This window comes from Cylas formicarius, unplaced genomic scaffold (assembly GCF_029955315.1).
Source record: "Cylas formicarius isolate icCylForm1 unplaced genomic scaffold, icCylForm1.1 PGA_scaffold_12__32_contigs__length_19106922, whole genome shotgun sequence".
Classification (NCBI taxonomy): domain Eukaryota; kingdom Metazoa; phylum Arthropoda; class Insecta; order Coleoptera; family Brentidae; genus Cylas; species Cylas formicarius.
The window spans coordinates 8549539-8562210 of NW_026844225.1; the positions used below are offsets into that span (position 1 = coordinate 8549539).

At 31.7% G+C, this 12672-nt stretch overlaps 5 protein-coding genes across 9 annotated transcripts; 3 read left to right on the forward strand and 2 right to left on the reverse strand.

Annotated features, from left to right (window-relative positions):
- The first annotated feature begins 1059 nt into the window (after window positions 1-1059).
- Window positions 1060-2185, forward strand: LOC132708803 (ubiquitin-conjugating enzyme E2 N). The gene has a single exon (XM_060681384.1). The coding sequence runs from the start codon at window positions 1292-1294 to the stop codon at window positions 1745-1747; it is 456 nt and encodes a 151-aa protein (XP_060537367.1). The 5' UTR covers window positions 1060-1291; the 3' UTR covers window positions 1748-2185.
- Window positions 2186-2292: 107 nt separating this feature from the next.
- LOC132695583 (uncharacterized) lies at window positions 2293-4418 on the reverse strand. 3 transcript variants are annotated; one of them, XM_060659917.1, is made up of 7 exons: window positions 4359-4418; window positions 3744-4311; window positions 3573-3629; window positions 3430-3519; window positions 3187-3372; window positions 2660-3136; window positions 2407-2610 (listed from the first exon to the last, which is right to left on the reverse strand). In XM_060659917.1, the coding sequence occupies exons 1-7, from the start codon at window positions 4374-4376 to the stop codon at window positions 2543-2545; spliced, it is 1464 nt and encodes a 487-aa protein (XP_060515900.1). In that variant the 5' UTR covers window positions 4377-4418; the 3' UTR covers window positions 2407-2542. The 3 variants fall into 3 exon arrangements, with proteins under 3 accessions (XP_060515899.1, XP_060515898.1, XP_060515900.1); XM_060659916.1 differs by having other exon boundaries at window positions 2293-3121; XM_060659915.1 differs by having other exon boundaries at window positions 2293-3136.
- Window positions 4419-4790: 372 nt separating this feature from the next.
- Window positions 4791-8644, reverse strand: LOC132695584 (xaa-Pro dipeptidase). 3 transcript variants are annotated; one of them, XM_060659920.1, is made up of 10 exons: window positions 8459-8644; window positions 7894-8068; window positions 7596-7835; window positions 6786-6847; window positions 6690-6734; window positions 6361-6630; window positions 6002-6306; window positions 5238-5377; window positions 5033-5184; window positions 4791-4974 (listed from the first exon to the last, which is right to left on the reverse strand). In XM_060659920.1, exons 2-10 carry the CDS (start codon window positions 8065-8067, stop codon window positions 4890-4892), a joined length of 1473 nt encoding a protein of 490 aa, XP_060515903.1. In that variant the 5' UTR covers window position 8068; window positions 8459-8644; the 3' UTR covers window positions 4791-4889. The 3 variants fall into 3 exon arrangements, with proteins under 3 accessions (XP_060515903.1, XP_060515904.1, XP_060515901.1); XM_060659921.1 differs by having other exon boundaries at window positions 8427-8644; XM_060659918.1 differs by having other exon boundaries at window positions 8332-8644.
- Window positions 8645-8803: 159 nt separating this feature from the next.
- On the forward strand, window positions 8804-12528 carry LOC132695585 (bolA-like protein 3). Its single transcript, XM_060659922.1, has 3 exons — window positions 8804-8827; window positions 11863-11934; window positions 12135-12528. The coding sequence occupies exons 1-3, from the start codon at window positions 8825-8827 to the stop codon at window positions 12396-12398; spliced, it is 339 nt and encodes a 112-aa protein (XP_060515905.1). The 5' UTR covers window positions 8804-8824; the 3' UTR covers window positions 12399-12528.
- LOC132695485 (uncharacterized) lies at window positions 9371-11109 on the forward strand. Its single transcript, XM_060659760.1, has one exon. The coding sequence runs from the start codon at window positions 9814-9816 to the stop codon at window positions 10270-10272; it is 459 nt and encodes a 152-aa protein (XP_060515743.1). The 5' UTR covers window positions 9371-9813; the 3' UTR covers window positions 10273-11109.
- Window positions 12529-12672: the final 144 nt, after the last annotated feature.

Here is a 12672-nt window from a genome sequence, read left to right on the forward strand (position 1 = left end):
GTTTGAACTTAAAGAACTGCAACACACACTTCAAAAATGTTTTTTCTCAAACTGGGTGTTAAATTTTAGAAAACTAATTTTTGTAAAGATTGTATTATATGTCAATGATTAATTTTTTATTTTTTTGTAATTTTTTCAAATTACCTTTTGAATTCCTCAACTTTTTTTCGCTTTTCGCTTTCTTTTTCAAGATAAAAATATAAAAATCTAGCATTAGTAAGGCGCTTCTGTAGTGCTTCCAAATTACGAACAAACACTTGTATTTTTAGTTGCCTAATACTAGAAAGAAACAGTTTAAAAAAGTTAATAACGCTTGCACTTTGTTTTCATTTTCATTTCTTTAACTTTTCTTTGTGTTCCACCCATTTTTTATATTTTTATATACATTATCTTCACCTGTATGTTACGAGTTAGTACAATTTTTCTGTTTTTGTGCCGCTGTCGATCTTGCTCCTAACACAAGTCCTGCTTTGTAGTAGTCATAGTAGTAGTGCATACTTTATTGGAATTTCTAGATAAATAAAAAAAATAATGATTTATGATAATGACTAGACTTGTGAATTTCCTCGAATTTCATGATCTTGATAAGACTTATTTTTTAATTAGTTTTGGTTAGTTTGTTGCTGCTGCATTAAATACGAACCAACAAACTAACCAAAACTAATGCCTTGGGTGTTGTAATCGCTAAAAATTTGTTTATAAGGTGAAACTTGGTTGTAAGCAGGCCGAATTGTCTTATGAAGCAGTGGTTAAGTAAAGCGTAATTAAAAAAAGAAAAACAAAACTAACTAGAGCTTCAGTAAACCTAAATTGACATCAATTAATATCTAAAATAACTACTTATTCATTTTTATTTTATTCATTTTCTCGTTCTTACTTTTTTTACATCACAGCGTCCAAATTGAAATAAGAGGCTGCCGAACCGTAGCTGGAACACGCTAAATAATTGACGCAATTTGTGACGTCAGAATATTAGGAGTCTGTGTATAATCTAACCTCTGTTTTTGAAGGATCGATGCCGCTAAGAGATTTTAGGTTTTAACCAAGTGCCATGTTGGCAATTTCTATAAAATTTATGTTGGCCACAATGGATTAATGGCAGTTGATGAAAATTGTCGGTGAATATGCAGTTGTTATTCGGTTTCTGCTAAAAAATTGTTTAAAGATATAATATGAAACACGAATTTGTTAAGAGAAACTAAATAGTCCCTAGATATATTTTGTTTCGTAGCGAAGCGACTTTTTCATTAATAACAAAATAAAGAAGCCTTTAGTATACTGATAAGTAAAAATGGCAGCCTTACCACGCAGAATAATCAAAGAAACCCAAAGATTAATGCAAGAACCAGTGCCTGGTATCAGCGCTGTACCCGACGATAGCAACGCACGTTATTTCCATGTAATTGTTACGGGCCCCGAAGATTCACCATTTGAAGGAGGCCTTTTTAAACTAGAACTGTTCCTCCCAGAAGACTACCCGATGTCAGCACCAAAAGTGAGATTTATAACAAAAATATATCATCCTAATATTGATAGACTTGGTAGAATTTGTCTTGATATTCTAAAAGACAAATGGAGTCCAGCATTACAAATTCGTACTGTATTGTTGTCAATTCAGGCTTTATTAAGTGCTCCAAATCCAGATGATCCTTTAGCGAATGATGTCGCTGAATTATGGAAGATAAATGAATCCGAAGCTATAAGAAATGCCAAGGAGTGGACACGCAGATATGCAATGGACAATTAATTGCGCTTGGCAATTGTGTTCTGGTAACTAACATCAATATTCTACTTTTATTTTTTTTTAATTATTAATTTATCACAATAAAGTAGAATTATTGTGTTTCTTACTAGTCATAGTTGTTTGTATTCACCATTTCCTTGCAAGTTGAACATTTTGGAATTACTAGTTCTGTTTAGTTGTATAATTTTTTATGAAAATACAATATTTCCCTATAAGATCATTAATGCTATATGATTTTAAGTATTTTTCAAATTATTTTGGTTACATAAAATATGATTTATTAATAACATATGAAAATGGTTTTAAACCAGTAATTAAAGAAATTTATGCTTCACATATGTACAATTTAGCGTTAATTCTGTGCTTAGTTCCACAAGAATTACCGATTTGTAGCATTGTAAATAATGGTATGTAAGGCTTTATACGAACAATAAACTCATTTCTTTGATTTCATCTTGTAAATTTCATTTCTAAATGGTTGCAACACAAATGGAGTACATTTTAAAAGTAGTAAAGGAAAAAATGTGGTGAACAACAAAAAAGGCATTAGTAGCAAATTTATTGACAAAATGATTTGATAAAATTACATAAAGGAACAACATTCACACTCTTAGTCAAATAGCAAATAGTCATCAGTTTGTGTGGATTTATCAACATAAGTTTTTACTTTTGCCTGATGATGTATTGTATTTACAGACCTGACAACTTCAATACTAGTAGTTGGACCAGCAATTGGTAATCTATGGGGTACATATAATTCTGACAATTCTCTAATAGGTCTTCGGCACTTTATATCTATCAGCTTTTGGCGTTTGTACTGATGAAGTTCATAGGAGTCATCTGAATCAGAGTGGTTTCTCTTAAAACTGTTAGAAAGTTTATCACAAATATTTGGGTCGCTATTGGAGGTAATACCTTGCATAATTTTTTTAACAATTTTTGTCACGGATGACCACAAAGTGGTTTCAGTCATTGAACTGCTCTCCAAAAATCCATTAGTTTTTAGTTTGTTATCAGGCCTCTCTAGAACTTGAGAAGTACTGTATTCTTTCTGGCAATCTAATTTCTCGTTTTTACTAGGGCCTGCTGTCAGTTGAATTGGTTTCTGCATAATCAAGGTTTTTGTGTTTTGCATGTGTTCAGTAGTGACTCCTTCCACATTATGAACAAATATTTCTGTATTCTGCCCAACAATTTCTGCTTTCAAAATGTTGCTTTCTTTCAGCAAATTGGATGAAATTGGTGTAGAGGATAGGTGAACGGGAAATTGTAATTTCACATGAAAATTACTTCTTTTTATTATTGGGGTGGGACGCAAGATGTTAGTTGTACTTCCAGGCGGCGAATCAACAATATTTAGGGGTTTATTTTCTGTATCTGAACAATCACCATCTACAAAGTCAATAACAAACACACAAGCTAATTTTTTTCCATAAATATACCTGATAAATTTATTGCACTTAACCATAGAGTGTTACATTCCTTGTCATCCCCTCTAAGTGCTTTGGCCATAACTTCAGTGTCCTCATGAGTTAAAGATGTAGGGATACCAGTGTTTTCCTTTTCACCATTTTCTTGTTCTTCAGGATCATTCTTAAAAACTTTTCTCATATATTCAGATTCTAAGACTGGTCAAACCATGAAACTCAATTATAATCACAAAAAAGAATTATTTATTTTATTACCGGGCGTGTTTTCCAGGCATTGTAATTCCCTCTTGATTCTATTCTCATTTCTGACCGACATTTCTGATTTTGCGGTGTAGAATGGAGTGACTAAAGTGAAAATGATATATCAATATAATTAAAAAATATATAACGCAGCTTACCTTGAGGACTGCTACTCAATAGATTCTTTTGTGGGGTGTTTTTATTAGCTGGCAATTCTGGAACAAAGTAAACATTATTTGCGTATGAAAAAGTAATTAAAGTAGTGAGATTATTTTTTTTATCGTCTCAGCCTATTTTGTTTATTGCCAAAATTAACGGATATTTCTTACTCGTGTTATGGTTCAAATCAATTGGTGTTTCGGAAAATGTAACTCTTCTCTTCGAAATTTGTGCAGAACGATTTTCTGAATCAGGCTTCTTAATAATACTTTTATTCTCCACACACGGCGTGGTATCTTTTTTAAAAGTTTTATTATTAGCCGCGTATTCACATTTTTCCACTGGAGTACTAGTAACTACCTTTGAAACGTAATTCGTATCGTCTTTTCTTTGTTGTTCTGAGAAAATTGGCGAATCCTGATCATGAGTAGAAATCAAAATGCCAGCTAGCGCTTTGGTGAAAGGAGTTTTTGGAGAATTTTCTGAATATTGACTAGCCGGGCATATATTATGTTGTAAAAGTTCTTCTGTTAAATTAAACACTTCTTTGCAATAAATGCAATAGAGAGGCCAATGCTTAGATTTTAAATGTTCAATTATACTTTGGTCTTTGTTTTTTAATATTAAACAGCCGTATACGCAAATTTCGCAGTCGGGATTTACATCGTGAACAGCTTTTTCGTGTTTTTTTCGACACCGTACGCAACAAAACACTTTACGGCACAGCCGACAATTGTTCTAAAAAATACGTATCAAATAGAGTATTTTAAAAATGTTATGCTCACTTCATCAAAACGAGGCATTCAACTCCGTCTAGAAACACTTACTACCTTACACATTTTAACAACAAAAATAAAGTTAAACGAAAAGGATTTTGGGAACAAAAAAATTAACGACAAAAAACAAGTAAGATGACGAATAATTTCAATTATTTATACATACCGCGAATTAAAAATTTCTTCAAAAGCTTTTTTCAACATAATCGTCAATAATTTTTGTGCTTTGGTCGCACCGAATCCGAAATTAAGTTCCGTTTTGTTAATAAGTTCTCAAAATAACGAATTGAATGTTTTTTCGAAAGTGGGCTAGTATACATTTTGTATTTGGTGTTGCCTACCTTCATACATGGCAATTTTTCCTAATAGGCTGGCTTGAACATTTTTTAGGACCCTTTCGGCTTAGTTGCTTCGTAAAATATACAAATTAAAAAACAATGAAATATATAAACATATATTATTTAGATAATGTAACATTAATAATTTTTTAAATAATCAATTTAACTTTGTTTAAAATCTGGTAAAGTAAAACATAAATGTTTACCAAACAAACAAACGTTCAGAATCCTGGTATTTCAGTTCATCTACTTGATTGTTGTTGATCCAATCTTCAATTTCTTCAACTCTGAAAAACAAGAAAATGTTATTACTGATTTAGTTGCTTTGTTGTGGATGCCACATACGTCCTGGGCACACATGTTAAATTCAAAACTCCATTTTCTGTGATCAATACATCATCTTCTATGCGTACACCTCCAAATCCTCTGAAACGCTCTAAAACCTCTGGCACCAAATACTGCGACAGCTTTTCATCCTGCAGCGCTTTATCTAGCAGCTAAAATACTAAATTCTACAAGTCCATTCAACAAATTATTACAGAAATGTTACAGGATCGATAAAGTAACATCCAGGTTCAATAGTTAGTACCATGTTTGCTTCTAAAACTCTTGCAGTTCTCAGTTTGTTTAATCCTAGCTTTTCAGGTCTCTTTGGGTTTGAAGCCAAATAACCGCCAACATCATGAACATCTACAAGAATACAGGGTTCTCATGAAGCATAAGACAAAAAGAGTAATTTAGCAAGCAAATTCTTGAAAAAAGGCGAAAAAAAATTTTTCTTGCCTTTTTTATTTTGTATATGCTAATGAGTTATTAAGGCAATAATTGGGACTGATTTTGAAGGTTTTCTTTGGCTCTCTTTGTCATTTAGTTTTATTTCATTTCGAGTTTCCGACGTCTTTTTTGTACCGAAACTTCCACGTGATTCATATAACATTGAAGAAACGTGAAAATTAGATTTCCAAAACAACTAACAAGTACTACTTAATTAAAATAATATAATATAATTTATTTTGTAAAGAAGCGTAGGAAAAAGATGTTTGTCTGCGTTTGCCATGTTCCTATTTAAGATTTAACATTTTCTGGTAGATACTATACGGATGGTTAGTTTAGATTCTAAGAAAATAACTTTTTTGAATTATGGCAATGACATTAAAAAATATTTTATAATTATTCAAGAGTAGTTATTTGCTAAACAAGTGCAAAATTTTATATTTCTACAATTATCTTTAAAGTCTTATGTCTGCTTGACGTCAATTATCGGGTAAAACCCACTCAATAGTCACGTGAGAAGCATGTTACAGTTTAACTTACCTAAGCCCATTAAATGGCCTAATCCATGGGGTTGAAAGATTGCAGCCAAACCACTTTCTATCATATCATCCAGGTTGCCTTTAAGCAATCCTATTGTTTTCATTTCCTTCAACATCACACGATTAGCAAGTAGATGCATATCAACCCAGGATACCCCAGGTTTGGCAGCCTTTTGCACAGCGAAGTTTGCTTTGAGTACGGCTTCATATATAAGCCTCTGGTCGTCAGTGAATTTACCATTAGCGGGAAAGGTGCATGTTATATCAGCTGCATAACCAAAATAATTTGCCCCCATATCAAACAAACTAAATAAAAAAGAATTTCGTTATCGCGACACACAACAAATTCCCTTTGCTGACCACAAAACACCATCTTGGATTGGGGATTTATTTGGAGCACCAGCATGACCGTAATGCAGAATTGCACCATTAACCCCGGAGCCACATATACACGTATAAGATGCATGTCGGCAACCTCCTTTCTTGTAACAAATATTAAGAAACTCAGACTCTGCTTGATATTCCCAATCACCCGGTTTTATCATCTTCATAATACGGCGATGTGCATAAGAGGAAACGGCCACTACATATTTGATCACTCTTATTTCCAGAGGGGTTTTGTAGACTCTCCTGTAATCAATCATACAACATTAATATTGCATTATCAATATATTAATTCTGAGACTTACAGATCAGCTATAACAGGAAACAGTGACTCCTCATCAATTTTAAACCTAAAACTTAATAATTTTTAAAAGTACTTAACATCATTTAATAAAACAAACTCTTCAATCCCAGGAAATCTTGCAGGTTTGGCTGTAAGATGACTATCAGTATTTAACCCTTTCTAAAACAATACAAAGGAGACAATTTATAAATCTATAAAGTGTGTTTGATATAAGGATGGGATAGCATGAGGATATCAAGAAGCATAGGATGGGATAAATTCAAAAAAATTTAAAACGTTGGATTTTCTACTTTTGTCTTTAAAGCCCAAAATAAGAAATATATGATGACCTAAAGGTAAACAATTTTTTTTTTATTCGTTTTTAGGATACACCATAGATTTTTAAAATTTCTTCTAAGCGCCATATTAAATATTTTCATTATTAGATAGAGCATAAAAAATGATTTTAACTGATGTGTCATATGGTGCATTTAGGGTCACAAAAGTAAAATTTGATTTTTTTCTAGTAGGCCAGGATCCCTGTTAACAGACATTCAGAAAAATAAAACTTTTGACAGTCCAATTAAATTAGAGCTTTTCATGAATTTTAATTATTTTTTACTCCAATATAGTTAGTAATCAAAAAAATTGTTTGGAATTTTTTACACTATTGATTTTTGAATTTCAATAAATTTAGTCCTAGTTCAGCATATGGGATCAGTGGACTGCCAAAATTTTTGTTTTTCCAAGTGTCTGTTGATAGCGATCCTGGCCTACTATAAAAAAATCAATTTTTGATTTTGTGACCCTAAAAGTGATGAAAAATGTGCTACACCATTTAAAAGCATTTTTAATGCTCTCCCATGGTTTCTGACATCTACAATACTATCCCAAGTTTATATAGGTCACACTGTATTGCAATACATACCAAAGTTAAAATTTGAGAGGATTTCAATCCAGCAATAACTTCTTTAATCTCATCTACATAACAGACTTTACTAATTCCGTATTTTGTAGAAAAATCTGAAGGGGTTGGGAGTGGTCCCATCCAGAATGCATACTCAGCTGGGTGTCTAGGTATAAATAAAATTGTTACACCTGATAATATGTCAATCGCGCCATAGCAGCCGGGTTCTGTCACACCAAAGGCCCATATGAAATATGATTCCTAAATAGCTCATTATTAACAAACCTTATAAATGATCCCAGAATGATTGGCAAATTACCTGTCGGAATACATTATAGGTAGTATCCGTATCATAGAAAGATACTTCCTCTCCACCTTGCAAAATAACTACTCCACTATTACCATTTTCCTTTAAGCGATTTACAAGCCTCTCTCTATTTAGAGAAAACAATTCTAAAGGAATTTTTAAAGTTCCTTTTCCCGAGGACAACATCCTAGAAAATTGTACTTAAGAGAACTGAGAACTAACAATATATATAAATATTATTTATCTAATTTGTAAAACTTTTGTAATATTCCGATTGCAGAGGGGATTATTATACTGATTAAATGATCCAATCTTTAAAATTTATTGGGGATCTATTTCCCTGACGTTTGCTGAACAACGTACATATTATCAATATGTTTGAAAACCTTCTATCTTCTATCTTATCAATCAATACCGGAATTAAATAGGTATTAAACAATTATTAGGTACCTATTCCATTGCGCTTTTAGATGCAACGTTTGTGGGTTTAATAATACCAAAGGAGAAGGAAGATTTAGTATGACTTTAAAATATAAATTATCAACCTCAATGCCGTATTTGTTTTTCTATTGCAAACCTTGTTTCGTCACTTTGATTAACACAATTTCGACACAAAAAAATATTCAATTCACGCGCAGCCTCAATAATTATTGGTGTTTTTTCTGATCTCAAACTTTAAATTAAAGGAAAAAACAAGCGTTTTAATTAATAAGTTCAACTTCATTCATAGGTTACAGTAGCCTTTTTTAATTTATTGCAATTGGCCACCTTTGTTAAGACCAATCGGCCAGAAAAATAAGGTTAATCCGAAACGCGTCTTCTATTTGCTACTCAGTTTGACTATTCGCACAAAAAATATGTAATAATTAAATAAAAAATTATATGCCATTACGAAATAAAGAGATATTTTGTGTATGCGATTTTATACGACGAACTATGTGTTATGGTAAAACGATTTTTTCATATTAGTTTTATATATTGAAGCGCATTTTCTTCTTGTCGATGAATAATTACAATGCGGCAAGTAAAATAATAATTAATTTTAAAAAATTGAAAATGGTATAAATTTTAATTAACAATGTGTATTTTCCACTATTCGTAAGTAAAACACACTGTTTATGAATTTGATGCTGTGTTGTCGCATTTGGAATATTGCACAACAGTCAACCTACGGGTCGAAATTGTTGACTATTGTTTAAAATTTGTATTTGTAAATGCGTTTGAGTTGGCGTTTTAGGTTTAGCCCTGGTCTGTCGGTTAAGGCGTCTAACTAGAAATCAGTTGGCGTTTTTTGAACAACTATTTGTGTGTAGCAGTTTAAATTAAAAAATGACCGAATTTAAAGCACACATGAATAAAAAAAAATCAGTTTTATGCCACTTTACGAATAAAAAAATATAAACAAACATCTATTGAAAATTATTGGATAAAAAATAAATAATATTTAGTTTTACGGGATGACGTAAATATTTATTTGACCATTTGGCAACAGTGATTTGGAAAGATGTAAATAATAGCCTCCCGGTCGTTTCATTGCTCAGACGTAACAAATATAACCTTGATTTACCGGTCCGCGTGTTTTTAAAGATATTGTTTACATACACTGTATCGTAAAATATTTTTCTTTTCAATTTAGTGCCTATTAAATTGAACGAACGACTCTCATTGGGTTATAGCGTGAATGAGGGTGTTAAAATTTTAAAACGCGTAGCGGAAATAAAATATTTCGCGTTTAGAAGTGGGACTATTTTTCGCTCGCGCATGTATTTGTGAAAGCAACCCAAACAACAGTTAATGAGGTTGAGTCAAGTGTTGTACTATAATACAGTTCAGTATCGTTGTTGTATCGACGTAAGGGGATTGTGCTACAAGGTTTTGTGGAGTATTTGTTTCCCAACGAAGTTTGTTTATGTTAAATTCGTATCTTTATAAATGCCGGAAATGCCGTCTGCCGATATGCGTACAATGACAACAGTGAGTGTTCCCGTTCCTATAAAAAGTTCCGAGTTGACTGTATCGTCCAAAGATGTGGAAAGTTTAGTGCTTGAAATAAAGGAGAATCTTAGGCTATCTTCCGGAACCGCAGCAAAAGCAGTCTCCTGCAGTCATCTTTCACGAAAGTCATCACGAGCTTCCCCATATCGCATTCCAGGAAAATATTATGGTTCCAGTTCCTGTGACACAAACTGCGTCCCACGTAACAAACGTAAACAAGATACGGGCCACGAAGATCCTTATGAACTTTTACAGAAGTTATTAAACAATGGTAACTTAGTTAGCGAAGCGGTTCGCAGAGTTCAATTAGGTTTAACTCCTAAACAAAAATTTTACTATGATTCAGATGAGGAATCATCTAGAAGTCCTATTTTTCGGTTTTACCAAGACCTGTGAATATTCGTTTTCGTTTAAAAAAGTATTTATTACAAATTATATGTTCCTTTTATTTAAAAGCAGAGTAGAGTATGGCAGTAAAAGTGAATGCCGGAGATCTGAAGATGTAAATGTTTAATAATATAGCCTAAGCCAATATGAACAAATATAAGTTTGTTCGTTTTTGAGTGAAGTTTGATTTTGTGTATATATTAGTGCATTTTTAGTTTTAAAGTTTTTGAGTTTGTTTGTATTTTAAGAACAATCTAGGAAATTACCTTTCTCTGTTTTTATTTATTTTAATATTCTACGCTTATAATGTTTGAATCTAAATATGTTAGCAAAACGCTACATGTTTTACGCTTATTTAAAAGTTCATCGTTTTGCATAATGTTTTGTTTGTTAGAATTTAATAATTTATAAATATCAGTTTTTAAGTACTTTGTCTGTGATCACCATTCTATTTGATCCTTTATACAACAAAATAAGTTTTTTTTATATTTCTAAATAATTGGCACTGTCCGGTAATGTTTCTTTCTGTAGCAAATACCCTTGTTTGTGTAATTGGAGGCAAAAATTAGTTTATAAACGTTTAGTAAAATTAATTTCAATTATATTTTATTTTTAGGCGAGGGTTTTAGTAATAATTGTATTCCTGTTTTGTAACTAGTTAATGAGAAATAATAACTTTTCAATAATAGTGAAGATTGACAAAAAGTACGGGCTTTGGGTCTTGGAAAGATTGGTACTTTTGTGTAAATTAATCTGTGATTTTAGTATGTATACCTACTCGGAGTAATACAGTGGTGACCTGTAAAATGTTATCAAATAAATGCGTAAAAAATTGTATTCTATTTTTATATCCTCTCCTTAGAAAATTACTTATTTACCTATTCGTAACTTAAAGTATTATGTGAGGTAAAAAGGCACTTAACATTAAATTAAGTATCTTTTAATTTAATTTTAATAAGTACTTAGAGTATTTATTTTCAGTATGTCATAAAACAAAATTGGCGATAAAACAATGTATAGCACTTTTTCGGTTACGTAATACCTTTATTTGAAGAGATAAATAAACGCTTAATGCGTAGTTTACGTAAGTTTAATAAATTAAAATTTTGTGGGCAAATGAACACAAATGTTTCAAATTAAAATAAAAACAGCAATTTTAATGTGCGGGATACTTAAAAAAAAGTACTTTGGGTTTATTAATATATGTAAGCGTCACTGGTTTGAATGTCATGTTCGGTTGCATAATTTCCACACTTGAAAAGGTTTCATATTAAAATTCTATAGACCAAAGGAAACTAAACACTAATGTGTTGCATAATGACTTTCAGTCACGTTGCTCCCTAGTGTTTCCGGACATAGTGGCAACGGTATCAATGTGATAAATATACCAAAGCATGGCAGCACTATTTATTAAACTAGTTTTAGCTTTACTTTTGTAGCAGCAAAACTAAACGATAAATTAGAAAAGAAAAATTTTAAAAAGAAATTTGTGGTTATGTCTGTGGGCATAGAAATAAAATTTATCCACAAGTCAATTTTGTTTCAAATTCAAATGTTTTTCAGCGATTGAAATTTAAAATAATTTTTTGTATTCTATAGGATACTTTGGAAATGTTCACATCAATAAAAACCATTGCGTGCAACGTCATAAGAAGGAAAGTAAATAGAGTTGTAAGTAGTGGTTCAAAATTGCTGTTTTTTTCATAACTTGTTCATTCGTTTTTAAACTAACCTCAAAATGTTTGTGTTTAGTTTACTTTACCCATGAAAATATTTAATTTTGAAATTCATTTTTGCAAACGTATTTTTGTAGATACATATCCATGATTACTTATGACTGCGAAAGGCATTAAACATAACTTATTTTACAGAGAATTCAACATTTGTGTTTGTCGCAAAATGCTTCCGTCACAGAGGCCGACATTCTAAATGCATTAAAAAAAAAATTTCCGAAGGCAACTGTAGTCGTGGAAGATACTTCAGGAGGCTGTGGAGCCATGTTTAATATTGTAGTTAAGGCGCAGGAATTTGAAGGATTGTCGGTATTGAAGCAACATCAAAGCGTTTATGATGCCTTATCGGAGCAGATTAAAAGAGTGCATGGTTTACATCTAGTAACTGCGGGGGCGAAGTAGCATATGATTTTAGAAAATAGCAATTCATAATTGAATTGTTTTATGCCTGCAGTTGTTGATTTTTTAATATTTCTTCCCTAGAATTATCTAATAAATTGTGATAATAAGAATAAACGTGGTTATATAATTTTGACGAACTTTTTCGGTACATCTCGAATCATCATCCAACCATAGATGACTAAGTGGGGTGAATTACAGAACGGGAGAATGATAACGAATCATTAAATACAATTTTTTTGGGCGGGTATAGAAATATTTTTCAAATTGCATTGTT

Bases quoted from the DNA above. Each gene is read 5' to 3' on its own strand.
- LOC132695584 (XM_060659920.1), bottom strand. From the start codon at position 8,067: ATGTTGTCCTCGGGAAAAGGAACTTTAAAAATTCCTTTAGAATTGTTT. The intron at 6,307-6,360 runs GTCAGCAAAGGG...TTTTTTATTTAG, and splicing joins ATCCAAGATGGTGTTTTGTG to TTTGTTTGATATGGGGGCAA. The intron at 4,975-5,032 runs GTATGTGGCATC...CTTGTTTTTCAG, and splicing joins TTAACATGTGTGCCCAGGAC to AGTTGAAGAAATTGAAGATT.
- LOC132695583 (XM_060659915.1), bottom strand. The intron at 3,373-3,429 runs GTAATAAAATAA...TGGTTTGACCAG, and splicing joins ATGCCTGGAAAACACGCCCG to TCTTAGAATCTGAATATATG. The intron at 3,137-3,186 runs GTATATTTATGG...TTGACTTTGTAG, and splicing joins AAGTGCAATAAATTTATCAG to ATGGTGATTGTTCAGATACA.
- LOC132695585 (XM_060659922.1), top strand. The intron at 11,935-12,134 runs GTAAGTAGTGGT...CTTATTTTACAG, and splicing joins GAAGGAAAGTAAATAGAGTT to AGAATTCAACATTTGTGTTT.
- LOC132695485 (XM_060659760.1), top strand. From the start codon at position 9,814: ATGCCGGAAATGCCGTCTGCCGATATGCGTACAATGACAACAGTGAGT.
- LOC132708803 (XM_060681384.1), top strand. From the start codon at position 1,292: ATGGCAGCCTTACCACGCAGAATAATCAAAGAAACCCAAAGATTAATG.